At 32.5% G+C, this 14867-nt stretch overlaps 1 protein-coding gene across 1 annotated transcript; it reads right to left on the bottom strand.

Moving 5' to 3' along the window:
* Nucleotides 1-482: 482 nt before the first annotated feature.
* Nucleotides 483-3290, bottom strand: LOC125597434 (NAC domain-containing protein 6-like). The gene has a single exon (XM_048772177.1). It carries the CDS (start codon nt 2665-2667, stop codon nt 1636-1638), a length of 1032 nt encoding a protein of 343 aa, XP_048628134.1. The 5' UTR covers nt 2668-3290; the 3' UTR covers nt 483-1635.
* Between the last annotated feature and the right edge of the window lie 11577 nt (nt 3291-14867).

A 14867-nucleotide genomic window follows, 5' to 3' on the forward strand; every position in this document is an offset into this window, starting at 1 on the left:
GTGTGAGTTGTCACCTCATTTCTAACGCTCAGTGGATCGTTATACTTGTTGTTGTGCAAGATGGGAACACTCGAAGGCTTTTAGTTTGCGGAGTCTTATAAACGTACAAATATAAGCAAAAAGGACTTTTATTGGAATCTCATATCAGTCTGTTGATACTATGCCTTGAGATGTATAAGACCAGTATGATGGGTTTAGGCGCAAGACCTAGGCTTACTATCAGTTTAGGGTTTGTAATGACTGTTTTGGCTTAAATCATCCATTGCGGTTTCCACCTGATTCCGTCTCAATATTGTTGTCTGCGAAAAGTCCTCGGCTTATGTGACTTGCATCGATCAGGACCGAGCATCTTTCCAAAGACAATTTTGAAGTCGTTTGGAAGTGCTGACCAAAATTTCAGATTTCTTTTATAACGCACAATTATCCGTGTGTCAGATGTCTGAGAGCTTATCTCTATTAGGGAGGGGGGGGGGGGACGATGACTAAGTCTGTTTAGGACGTTGGAGTTTGTTTGTTGTGATCAGCAACAAACGGAATGGTAAGTGTTACCATTTGAGTTTGAGCCTTCGTGAAGGATGTGTGTTTGAGAAGATGTTAGTGCATATTACTGTTTGAGTTTCCGAGACAGAACTTTCATCTAGGAAGATATTTTACGTCGTAATCTGGTTCTTCGAGTATCTGCGACGTCTCGCGGCACTAAAGAATGAATTTTCTTTCAAATAAAATTTTACGTTATGAGAACGTGTTAGAGAAGTTTTTTCGCATTTGGCGTGAAGGTTTCGTTTGACCTTGTGGCCAAGGAATACTTCGGTTTGTTTGTTTAGTGAATCAACCGATGGCCTCTTTCGGTTTTAGTTCATCGATCCATACTCTCTTATCTGGATTCCAGTCTTCGTATCGTTGGTTTTACGAAAACGAATAAGTATCTCAGTGAAAGCTTTTTGGTATTTTTAAACGAATATGAAATAAATTTTAACTATCAATTAGATATCAGATTTAAAAAAAAATTATCGAAAAGACAATGAATATGCAATAACAATATATGAACAAACAGTTATTCAATAGATTTTTTAAATTGCATATCATCCAACTTAATTTTCCAAAAACTATGAAATTCTGAAAAGATAAACAATATAATTTTTTTTTTAAAACATTTTTCTTGAAAGTTAACCAGAAATCAAACTCAACAATTTAACCAAATAAATTAATCAGCCTCGAAGCTTTATCTTTGAGCTCTTTAGGCCTTGCTTTCTTTAGAATCAAGCACATAAAGATAAAGTCTCACTTAAAATCCAAATATAGCAACCGAACTATGCAGTGACTTAAGCGTAATTAAACCAAAGGAACTGTACGTACTTTTTCCAATGTTAAACTCATGCGTGGAGTTTTTTTAGTATTCATAGGCGTTATCGGTGGTATCACACTAGCAGATGAGTGCTCCAGAAATTTTTGATTTCGATAAAAGGGTGTTTGGATCGGTTTAATCAAACACAAAGATCATTTACAAACTTTTAATGATGAGATAAATTCTCATTAAAAGATCCAGAAATAATAACCATAACCAAACGAACTATACATGTTTCCTATGTTTGACTACTTTATTTGCTCTTGTGTTGCATCAGAAGAAAATGTCGGCTAATAATATGAATCTTGATTGTGTCCCTTGGTGACAGTTTGATCTTGGATCTCATATCCATGAGAATTGAATATGAGTCCACGAGGATTGGTGTTGTTCCATGGAGAGGTATCTTGATGCCATGAGTCTTCATGATGGTAAATCAGGTTGTTCGGCATTGCCAATCTTGAGAAAGATATATCATCATAAGGATCCACCATCATCTGACGATGTTGTTGTTGTGGATGAGTGATGCCGGCTTCCAGGTCAGCTAGATTGAATATTTCATCTTGGCTAACACACTCATCTTCCATGATTACAAGTGCGTTGTTTATGCTTCCGGAATCTTGACGTTGAGGAGGAGGAGAAATCGGTGGATGTTGTTGTTCTTGAGTGGCCTTATCAGAATATCCCATAATGGTTTGAAGTCTCAATCCCTGTCCTTCAAAAGGAGGAATCAGTGGCCGCTGTTGATGAGTGAAGTCAAGGAGTCTATTGTTGTTGTCATCGCTGTTCCCTTGTTGAGGCTGCTCTGTGGCGATGTCATTGTCTCCGTTTTTGCTCTCGTCAACGACCATCTTGTTATTGTCACGGAGATGACACAAGACTACTTCTTGGAACTGAGCATCGTTCTCACTTGCAAGCCAATACTCCGTCATACACCAACCAGTGGTGTCTCCTTTAAGCTTTCCCTTGACTTTCTTGTGGTACGCGAGTTCTGTTTTGTATCCGATCACAACCTTGGGGTTGTTACGGTCAGTGATCGCCTTCTTTACGCCACTTGTCGTCCAAGTTCCGCCGTTACTGCTTCCTCTACCGGGAACCGTGCGTTTGGGCCTGCTCCCCAAATTACGTGTCCTTAGAACAAAGTAAAACCACATGTTCTCTTTGAATTGATCATTCTTGACGTGCGGAAGAAGCCACGGCTCGTCTTCATAAAGTTTGATATCTGTGATGAAACCATCTTTTCCTGTATCCACTCTGTTGCGTAGATAATACCCCACCAAATTCTGGTCAATCGGAGAGAACTTTAAGTCCCTTGGATGAGCCATATTAAATCCTTCTGGATCAGTTAGAAGATGCTTGACAACAAAACCCTAGAAACACGGTTTCAACAGAATCAAACTAATGCATACGCCAAAAACAACTGGATGTGCGCAAGAATTAATGCACTGAAAGTCTTAACGTACCTTGGTAGCTTGATGATAATTTATCTTTTGGTTTCAAAGAAAGCACTGAGAGTGTACTTATATATAAAGCAAGGATGAGCCGACTTGTCAAGTATCTCTATCCGAAACATCTTATTTTCCTTTTCCAAATAGATTGACCCACCCCCACAACCACAAAATATTTTCATATACTCGATTTGTTTTATTATAATGGTTTTATACGATATTAGTATCTAGAATCACTTCCCTAATGCGAATTAGCTACCATTATTTTTTTATTTTTGTTAGGATTTTTGAGCAGTTTGTTGCCTTATAAGTTACTATTATCTTTAAAATAAAGGTTTTAATTTTTTTTTTTAGAAAAGTTAGTTTTGGAAACTAAGAATAGGCGAAAAGCTATTTATTAATTTTCAAATGGAATCAATACTATTATTTGCGAAGTAAGTTTTTGCAACGGAACTCTCACGTTAAAAGTTAGAGCGGTTAATATCTATAATACCCTTAATGAATTTTATATAAACTTAATTATATTATCAAAAACGGAATTTTATTAATAATATTAACTTTTTAAGAAAATAAGATAATTCTTATATATTGTGTTGTTATCTTAAAACATATTTTCAATTATAAAATTTAAAAATAAAAAATAAAACAATTATAATAAATTCAGTGGTTAAAGTCAATGTTATCTTTAATAAATTTTGGAGCTCTCATGTTGAAAGTTTGAGCGGTTAATATCTACAATACCCTTAATGAATTTTATATATAATTAGTTGTATCATCAAAAACGAATTTTTATTAATAATATTAACTTTTAAAAAAATAAGATAATTCTTATATATTGTGTTGTTTTCTTAAAACATATTTTTCAATTATAAAGTTTAAAATAAAATATAAAACAATTATAATAAATTCATTGGTTAAAGTCAATGTTATCTTTAATAAATTTTCATTAAACATATATATTTAATTAGATATTTATTTATATATATATATATGTTTGATTTATTTTTTTTGAAAACATAAATAATAAGTTATATATATATGTTTGATTTATTTATTTTTAAAAATATAAATAATAAGTTATTATGCTGGTTTTTGAATTAATAAAAAAAACTAATACATATTTGTAAAACGATTAAGCCCGCATATGCGGGCAAGACACCTAGTTAAACTTTGTAAGGAAAGTTTTATCAATACTTCATTATAATTTCAAACATAAAACCCACCTGCAATGTATTCACTTTAAGTCTCATCAAAATTCATGTAAACAAATATGTGTAACTGAAAATTAGTTGTGAAATAAATTAAAATTAGGGCAAGTCTCTCAAATCAATGTAAAATAGTTTTTTTACCAAAAGAACCCACAAAGAAGAAAATGATCAAAAGAAGTTCAATAAAAGAGGTAAAAAAATCTTTTATTGTCACTTTACATATATATATATATATATATATTTATATATTGAAATTGAAATATACATAATTATTTAAATATATAAAAAAAATAATTGGTATCATCTTTATAGGTACTTTAAATCTGTAAATATATAAAATTTCTATTTAAATTGTCTAATTGTTGAATAATAGGTTTTCATTTCTTTTCTAAATATAATCAAATTTTTTATAAAATATATGTTATATCTCTATAACATTTTTTTTTTTGAACAATATTTTATTAGAAATCAAATTGTGAAAGGTTCATACAGGAAACGAATTAGCCAAGGAGGCGGAATCGATAACATAATATAATCATTCTCCATCACTATTGCTTTCTTAGAGAGGGCATCGGCCGCTGAATTCTTCTTACGATTTACTGATCCCAAAGAGCAGATGGGCAAGCGTGAGATCCAAAATCTGATATCATGTATAACGTTGCGTAATAGGACATGTTGATCAACCACCTGATTTATGATTCTTTCCAATTCAACACTATCCCCTTCAAACCAGACATGCCGCCAACCTCTGACTCAAATCTGTTGTGCTGCAAATAAAAAACCAAGGGCTTCACCCTGAAGAGGAGAAGATACATTGTTCATTTTTGACATACCAGCAACCAAGAATTTGCCTTTGTCATCACGAACTATGAAACCAAGCCCAACTGATCTCGTTTCCTGATGATAACTACAATCGAAGTTACACTTCAACCATCCTGATGGGGGAGGTTCCCATTGAGAGCTCGATACAGAAGGAACCGGAGCATACAAAGTATCTTTATTTGCCCACCATTCTCTATTTGCAGCTTGGGCTCTTAGAGCATCTTCTATAGGATGAACGTTCCTATGAGAGAATAGGAATTCATTCCTTGATTTCCAAATAATCCACATTAGCCAGAAAGAAAGCCCCCTTTGAGAAGCATCAACCTCGTCATTATTCATAAGATTGAATAACGTTAATATATTTGTTTCCAAATCATCTGACCGAAGATTCTTTACAGGCAATCCTGAACAACGCCATATAGCAAAAGCGTGAGGGCAAAGGAACAGAGCATGATTGATTGTTTCTTCCTCAAGGCAACATCTTTGACATGTAGGGTCAGTATTAACACCTCTCGAGCAAAGTTGAACATACGTAGGTATAGCTCCTGATAATACCTTCCATAAGAAGTGTTGGATTTTCGGTTATATCTCTATAATATTATTTGAGAAGTCACTTTCTTATGTGGCGCCATCACGTTAACATTCACGATGGTTTATTATATTGATACCCTTAATGAATTAAGTTTATTGTTTGACAAGTCACTTTCTTATGTGGCGCACTCACGTTAACGCTCACAGTGGTTTATTACATTGATACTCTTAATGAATTAAGTTTATTATTATAATTACCATTATTTATTTTAGAATTTCGTTTCATCAATAAATTCTTCTTCTAACCACATTGTTATAAGTAAAGGAATTTCATATAAAAATTGAATATCTATTATTATTTTCTATTTTTATTGTTATTAATATTTTTGTAACCACATTGTTATCAAAAACAAATTTTATATAAAAGGTAATATCCTTAATATTTAAAATACAATAATTTTGTAGATTTTTGAATTTGTAATTTGATTAGAAACGAAATTTTCTTTTATATAAATTACAATTTTATAAACTTTTGCTTCATATGTTAAAAAATATTTTTTAACTAAATTTTCTTATGTGTCGCGTTTATGTTAACTCTTACAGTTGTTTATTACATTGATATCCTTAATGAATTAAGTTTATTATTATAATTACCATTAATAAGACTTTATAATTTCTTTTTATTAATAATTTTTTCTTCTAACCACATTGTTATAAAAAAGGAATTTCATATAAAAAGGCAATATCTAGTAGTATCTTCTATTTTCTATTTTTATTAACTCTTTTATAATCACATTGTTATCAAAAAGATATTTTATATGAACATGTCATCTCTTTAATATTTAAAATACAATAATTTTATAGATTTTTGAACAAGTAAATTGATTAGAAACGAAATTTTCTTTTACATAAATTCCAATTTTATAAACTTTTGCTTCATATTTTTAAAAATATTTTTTGGTTAAATTAATTTTCTTAGAATATTAAAAACCAAATATCTCTTTCCTAATAAAAAGATAGAAGATCTTTCTTGGAAAAATTTCATGTTTACCATTTTCATGGTATCACTTTTAATCTTTACCAACACTAAATGGACATTTTTAAATATACCATCTTCATTAAATAGCAAAAGATTATTATACCCTTGTTCTCTATATATATAATAAATTATTATTTAAATAATATAATAATAATGTTAATTTTTATGTTTTCGGATTATAATTCTTCAAATTTCGAGAATGTTGCTGCCGATGGCATTTTTATTGGACATTTGTCGGCCTCGAGACTAGCCTTGTAGGCTGTTTGTTTTGGATTTATGAAGTTGTGGATTATCTCCTTTTTAAAACTTACAGAGTAGCCATACGCGGAGATGAGAGAGAGTGTGAGTTGTCACCTCATTTCTAACGCTCAGTGGATCGTTATACTTGTTGTTGTTCAAGATGAGAACACTCGAAGGCTTTTAGTTTGCGGAGTCTTATAAACGTACAAATATAAGCAAATATGACTTATATTGGAATCTCGTATCAGTCTGTTGATACTATGCCTTCAGATGTGTAAGACCAGTGTGATGGGTTTAGGCGCAAGACCTAGGCTTACTATCAGTTTAGGGTTTGTAATGACTGTTTTGGCTTAAATCATCCATTGCGGTTTTGACCTGATTCTGTCTCAATATTGTTGTCTGCGAAAAGTCCTCGGCTTATGTGACTTGCAAGGACCGAGCATCTTTCCAAAGAAAATTTGAAGTCGTTTGGAAGTGCTGACCAAAATTTCAGATTTCTTTTATAACGCACAATTATCCGTGTGTCAGATGTTTGAGAGCTTATCTCTATTAGGGAGGGGGGGGGGGGAGGGGGGACGATGACTAAGTCTTTTTAGGACGTTGGAGTTTGTTTGTTGTGATCAGCAACAAACGGAATGGTAAGTGTTACCATTTGAGTTTGAGCCTTCGTGAAGGATGTGTGTTTGAGAAGATGTTAGTCCATATTACTGTTTGAGTTTCCGAGACAGAACTTTCATCTAGGAAGATATTTTACGTCGAAATCTGGTTCTTCGAGTATCTGCGACGTCTCGCGGCACTAAAGACTGAATTTTCTTTCAAATAAAATTTTACGTTATGAGAACGTGTTAGAGAAGTTTTTTCGCATTTGGCGTGAAGGTTTCGTTTGACCTTGTGGCCAAGGAATACTTCGGTTTGTTTGTTTAGTGAATCAACCGATGGCCTCTTTCGGTTTTAGTTCATCGATCCATACTCTCTTATCTGGATTCCAGTCTTCGTATCGTTGGTTTTACGAAAACGAATAAGTATCTCAGTGAAAGCCTTTTGGTATTTTTAAACGAATATGAAATAAATTTTAACTATTAATTAGATATCAGATTTAAAAAAAATTATCGAAAAGACAATGAATATGCAATAACAATATATGAACAAACAGTTATTCAATAGATTTTTTAAATTGCATATCATCCAACTTAATTTTCCAAAAACTATGAAATTCTGAAAAGATAAACAATATAATTTTTTTTTTTTAACATTTTTCTTGAAAGTTAATCAGAAATTACTTTTTTTGAGCAGTTTGTTGCCTTATAAGTTACTATTATCTTAATAATAAAGGTTTTAATTTTTTATTTTAGAAAAGTTAGTTTTTGGCAACTAAGAATAGGAAAAAGCTATTTATTAATTTTCAAATGGAATTAAACTTTGTAAGGAAAGTTTTATCAATACTTCATTATAATTTCAAACATAAAACCCACCTGCAATGTATTCACTTTAAGTCTCATCAAAATTCATGTAAACAAATATGTGTAACTGAAAATTAGTTGTGAACTAAATTAAAATTAGGTCAATTCTCTCAAATAAATGTAAAACTAGATTTTGACCCGCGCTTTTTTTTTCGGGTAATTAAATTGTTTGATATGAATTAGTATTTTGGTTTTGAAGTACATTTTCAAGTTATAAAGTTATATTATATTAGTGAAGAAAATATTTCTTTTTGTGTAAATTATATTAACTTATCAGTTAGTTTATTTGAGATTTTGTATGTACACTTTTATGTCATAACGTCATTTTTATATTGTGTGCATTTTATAAAAGTTACATTTGTTCAGCTGGTAAAACATAAGATTTGCTTGCTAGATTTTGGATTTTGGGCTGATCTAATAATATACATTTGTAGGCTTTTTAATAGTTTTAGAAGTGTTTCCGTACCCGATCTAGACCCGCAGTCAAACCAATAAATCCAGTGACTTGTATATATTACTATCTAGATTTAGTTAAAACCTGATACATAAAACCTGATAAATCCCGTTCAAAACTCAAAACCAATCATTAATTTGGGATCTGATATTGTTTGACTCTATAAGACCCTATATTATATGATGGTATGTAAACAGTGTATAATATGAATTCGTATTTTAGTTTTGTTGTACATTTTTATGTTATAAAGTCATTTTATATCGAAGAAGAATTTTTTTTGTTTTGAATTATAGTTTTATGAATTTATATTTGAGATTTTTTTATGTTATAACAATATTATTATATATTTTTTTTCTACCTATAAGATTTACATTATTTGTTGAATTATCGGGACATGAGATTTATGATTTTGGCTTTATGTAATAATAAAGGTTTGTACGGTTTTTAATAGTTTCAATTTATTTTAAAATAATAATTTTTAATTATAAATAACTTTTATACAAATTAGGTTAACTTAATACTTATAGTTTTGTTTTAAGAGTTTGTTTCAAAAAAGTGTGTTTATCAAAAACAAATTTCTTTAAATTTTTTTTTCTATGTATTTAAATAAATTTATTTTGGAACTTTAAATATTGGGATATTTAATATCAACTTGTGGGTTAAATTATAATACACATTTACAACATATGTTTTGTTTTTTTTCTTGGTTTTGTCAGTGTTTTGGGCTTAAGTGCGTAGACTTTTATCTAAAATAATTATCTCTACACATTATAGCCTTTTTAGATATGGACCAATAAAATAAATTTCTAAAATAATTGATTAGTCCAAAAAAATGAACATCTACTGGGTTTTATTTAAACAAAAACTTTGGTCCACTATGCCGACTAATAAATAAAAGCATCATGTATAGTTACAGTTAGGTAAGACCAAATGTATTAGTTAAATGAAAGGGTGCAACAACCTTTTTAAATTGATTTTTTAGGACTCCTTCCCTTTTAATAGTATTGATAGTTTTTTTCACCAAAAACCCCACAAAGAAGAAAATGATCAAAAGAAGTTCAATAAAAGAGGTAAAAAAAACCTTTTATTGTTACTTTATATTTATATATATATATATATATATAAATTGAAATATACATAATTATTTAAATATATGAAAAAAATTATCGGTACCATCTTTATAGGTACTTTAAATCGGTAAATATATAAAATTTCTATTTAAATTGTCTAATTTTTGAATAATTAATAGGTTTTTGTGTTTGGTACTTTTTTTAAAAATCTTTTTTTCAAATATTTTTTCGAAAGAACCTGTGGAAGATGGTTGAAAATGCAGGGATTCAATTTTCTTTAGAACTACCACCATCATTTCTACAGTGTGGCAAGCCACATCTAATCGGTACCAACTTTATAGGTAGCAACTTTATAGGTACTTCCATGTCCTAGCCGTAGGTGTGCAACCTGACCATCCAGCCCGCATCTCGCTAGACACCATCTGATATACCAATATACTGACCTCATTTCTAAGATAATTGTGTAGGGTTTATCTTCGGAATATCGATCACTGAAGACATGGACTCTTACCCCAGTAGGTTTCGGAACACACATGCAGTCTTTCCTAATCCCTTTCATCTCTAGTTTTTCCTTTTTGGTCAAGTTTTATCCATTATTTTCTTTCTCTTTTATTCATTATTTTTTATATCTGACAAAGATGTAGATGAATAATGGGGTCATAGGAGCTCGTAGACGACAAAGGCTGGACCAACTCTTCGACTTGATCATCTTGTCCATCCCGACAGGCTCTCTTAGTCCATTTTCAGATAATTTATTTTGCCGCTTCTCGACAGACCTCTTCTTCTTCTGCCTCTCCTTGGCAGGACTCTCTCGGTTGGTCTCGAGAATCTCCCCTTGATTATTTCTATCCCCTACTGATTGGGCACCATCAAACTGATCTGCTCCCTCGGCAACACGATCGGCCCTCAATATCTTAGAAGACTTGCCTTTGTTCTTCTTCTTGGACCTTATTGATGAGAAACATCCCACATCGGATATATAAGAATTAATCTACTACTATATAAAGGGTTAGGGCCAATCCACTAATAGCCAATTGGTTTTAAGTTGGAAGCCCATAATAAACCCGAATCTAACATGGTATCAGAGCGATAAGATCCTTTGACCTAATTTACTACAACTACTACTACTATACCGATGTTGGGCCCTCTGTGGATGTTATTCCCACATTGTCCACGCTTCAGACCTAGATGTCTGAGCGTGAGGGAGGGTATTGATGAGAAACATCCTACATCGGATATATAAGAATTAATCTACTACTATATAAAGGGTTAGGGCCAATCCACTAATAGCCAATTGGTTTTAAGTTGGAAGCCCATAATAAACCCGAATCTAACAGACCTCGAGGCCTCAAAAACCTGATCGACCCCTATGACTTTGACGTTCTCAGCTTGGATAGTCTTTGTAACCGGAGCCAAGGTTGCCAAAGTTTCCGACTCCATCCCATCGAGTATAGTCATGGGGACTCATATCTCCAAGTTTAGCTCTTCACCCAGGCGAGAACTGTAACCTGGAGTCGTCTTCATCTTCTTGCTCTTCCTGCTGTTTTTACTCGGTACGCGTCTCAGTCTCTTACCAGCAGTCGCAACACAAGGGATATCAGATCGCTAATCGACTGTAAAAACAAGACAAGTCAAAACTGATAGGCCAAGCAGAAATCCAAAAAACGAGCAAAATTAAAAATCTGAATAAAAGTTCTAAGGCTGAGGAAGAGTACCTTTCGCAATACGTCTCTTTTACCTTTGGATCCTCGTGCAGTCAAATCCTGACCAATTCTGATGACTAAGAGCAACAACCCTAAGAGCGTTCAGAAATAACTCTACCGGATATGCGATAGTATTGGGATGAATAACTGCAAAACAAAAAGAAGAGGGTGAGTTAGAATTCAAGCCGAGGAAAAAATACTTAGCGTCAACAATCTACCAAGTCTAGGACTCCACAACACTTGGTAGCTATCGTTAGGTGGTTCTTCAAAGGCTGCCTCATAAGACTTGATGTCGAAGTAGTAACACTGCCATACTTCGTCTTCGAAGGATGGCCAGTCAAAATATGTAGATGACCTCATCCTTACCAAGAAGAATGAAAGGCTGCAAAAGAGTGAAAGGTTGATGCATGGTGCTTCGTGTGCTTGATATGCTGCTGGTGGTGTGGGTAACTCAAACTAAGAAGTCACGAAGTTGGAATAAGCCAGAATGGTACCAACTATTCAGAGATGTCATGTCTGGTAAGCTTCTGCTAAAGAGAGGAGACTACAGGGGGGAAGAAACAAGCTATCGAAAAGTGAGACAAGCTTCTGCTAAAGAGTTGTCTCTCTTTTGTTTAATAGATCTGTCAGATACGATTTTTTTTTTTATTTTCATAATGAATAGGAACTTGGAGAAAGAAGCTAGTACTAATAAACTACCGGAATCAGAGATTTCTTCAAATGAGGTGACTTTTGAAGAGATTGAAAAAGGCGAGTTAGATGGTAAAGTAGCTGTGTAAGGAAAAAGGGTGAGTATTTCTTTTACATCCAAGTCATATGAAAATATGGATGATGATGTCTCAAGTCCTGTTTGGCTGTTTCAGGTCATCACACTCTATACTGGGAACTTGAAAGACACTGGGAAAGTGTTTGAATCAAACTTGGAAGAAGCTCCATTAAGATTTCGCTTAGGTAAAAAATATTTTAGATATTTGTCATAAAAGGTCTCAGTAAGGGTGTTGAAGGTATTGTATGATGTTTTAACCAGTAAGGTTGTTTCAACTGAATTTATAAATATTAAAAAGAAATGGATGAATCTCTATAATTCTCTCAGGGATGCGAGCTGGTGATAAGAGAAGACTCATAATTCCACCATCTCTTGGGTATGTCAGTTGATTATTATGTCTTTAGATGATTCATGTTCAGCATAATATTTACTACAAACTAACCTGTTTTTGTTTCTCTTGTGATACGAACAGATACTCAGAGGAAGGACTGAAGAAGGAAGATGTGCCTAAGAATTTGTGGCTTGTCTACGAAGTAGATGCAGTAAAAGTGAGATGATGTCATTGGCTTCTTTTGAAACAAGTTTAACCCTTTTTTTTTCTTCTCTCTTGAGTCATCTATTTGTCTCATATTGCCTCCAATTTTTGTTCGTTTTGGGGAGGGGATTTGTTAGCTGTTCGCATAACTCAGCCACCCATACCCACATTGGTTATATATTTCTTCGGTCAACAAAATGGAAAGTTGTTTAAGTTGAACTTTTTTCGTCAAAGTGAAACTCCTCAGAACGATGCCGTCTATGACTCTATAGTCATGATTTTGTTGTTTTTTTGCATATTTTATCGATTTTTTTTGTCAGCATCGAATTATTTTAGTAATTTTATACCTAATTATATTTTATGAGTTTACCATAAAAATTTAACTTTACAGTTATATTTTATATACTGAAATTAGTAATAAGCAACTTTGATATCACATAAATATTCAATTTTAAATATATTATTTTGATACAACAACAGTTTTAAAACCTCATGAAAATAATATAAAATGTATCTTACTTTTATATTAAGTGTAATTTGATGTCCGCAAAACATTGTCTTAATTGTCTTGATCCCCAGAATAGTACGTACGGCACTGACCATAACTATATTCACTACATCAAAACATGTTTCATTGTAACCGATGTTTAGAACATGTGTCAGATTTTGAATGTCATGATGACATTTGCGTGGATTCAGACGGTTCTAAATTTAAACTTCTCCTTCATGCATAGACAAGCAATGTTACCATTGTTGCTAGTATTGAAATCATTTGTTGGTATATGGAATTTCTTCAGGTAGAAAATTACTTCAAAACTCATATCACTGATTCCACATGTTGTCTTCTGTCAATATTAAGTTAGTAACTCTCTATTTTTTTTTGTGAGCGTGGGAAACAGATTAGAGAACATGCATTTGAACAATGTTGGGAAATATAGAGCATTCAAATCTGTTCCATTATCATTCAACTACGATGAAGATGAAGAACGATTACAGTTTCAGAAGACTGAGTTTACTCTTTAGCAACAAAAGTCCAGCAAATTGTTTACATTGTCTTATCTTGTAAATCGTGTAAGAAATACAATAGTAACTATTAGTCAAATTTCAAACTATTCATTTCAGTTGCATTTGACTATTTTCTTTCTATTCAACTTGCCCCTTATTTTTGAAACGAATCTAACACTAGTTTGCAGGAAATCGTATAATAATAACAAGAAAATCATGAAAATAGAAAAGGTAGAGACAATTTTCAAACTAGATTTTTATGAGAATGAGATTCCTTCTGCTCAATTTTTGCGCCGATCTGATTTGAACCGACTTTGATCCTCGTTTAATTTTTAACGAGAAAAAGTTGCCAATTTGGGTTGAACAACAAGAATCTTTCGATCCCAACATACTAACAAAGGTAAACCAGAGAAAAGGATGGCCTCTGAATTCAAATCAAAGAAACTTCAGATCAAAACTGACAAAAGAAAATTCAATCATTGTAGACGGCTAACTCATAAACATCAACAAAATAATCATTCATAAACATTAACAAAGTAATGACTTTTAGATCAAATTATCGCTCACGGAGAAAGAATTGATTTCAATCAGAAAACAACTAATTCACACACAGTGACAGATTAATTAAGTGAAGAAACTCAATCTTGTAAACTTTTTAATCTAAGATCATAACTTTTCTCAGTTCCAATGAACAATTGTTATCCCCAATTATAAAATTGATAATCCATCCCTTAAACAAAGAAACCTTATAAAATTTTATCTAAATCTCTTCTTCCCTTGGACTTGGCTGATGATTGAAGACATGCCTTGGGCTTCTAGATTCAACAAACGGGCTATGATGAAGTGAAACCTTGTCAAGAAAACCCAGTAGGAAAAAACTTGATAAGGAAAAAAAAGTAGAACCAAAGTGGTTTGACAAGCTTTACCTTCATACTTGCTGTCTTGATTAGTTTGGATCACTATTTCTTTGAGCATTCCTCCTATTGGTTGGCTAAACTTCTTAGCTCTTGCTCGAGTCATTGGAGCAACTGATGTGATAAGAGCATCCTCAGATACAAGCTCATCCTCTGGTTCAAGCCGCTCCTTTTGTTCAAGCTCATTTCCACGTTCTGATGCCCTTGTGTCTTCTAGGTTCATATCATCTTGAACATTGATTTCATTTTTCTGAACCTTTGACCACCCGAACTTGTCCATGCTTGTTTTGTTTTCTGGTTTGTCTTCATTCGCCATCTGAACTTTTGACC

The sequence above is a fragment of the Brassica napus genome, unplaced genomic scaffold (genome assembly GCF_020379485.1).
Source record: "Brassica napus cultivar Da-Ae unplaced genomic scaffold, Da-Ae ScsIHWf_1459;HRSCAF=2050, whole genome shotgun sequence".
Classification (NCBI taxonomy): domain Eukaryota; kingdom Viridiplantae; phylum Streptophyta; class Magnoliopsida; order Brassicales; family Brassicaceae; genus Brassica; species Brassica napus.

Bases quoted from the DNA above. Each gene is read 5' to 3' on its own strand.
- LOC125597434 (XM_048772177.1), bottom strand. From the start codon at position 2,667: ATGGCTCATCCAAGGGACTTAAAGTTCTCTCCGATTGACCAGAATTTG.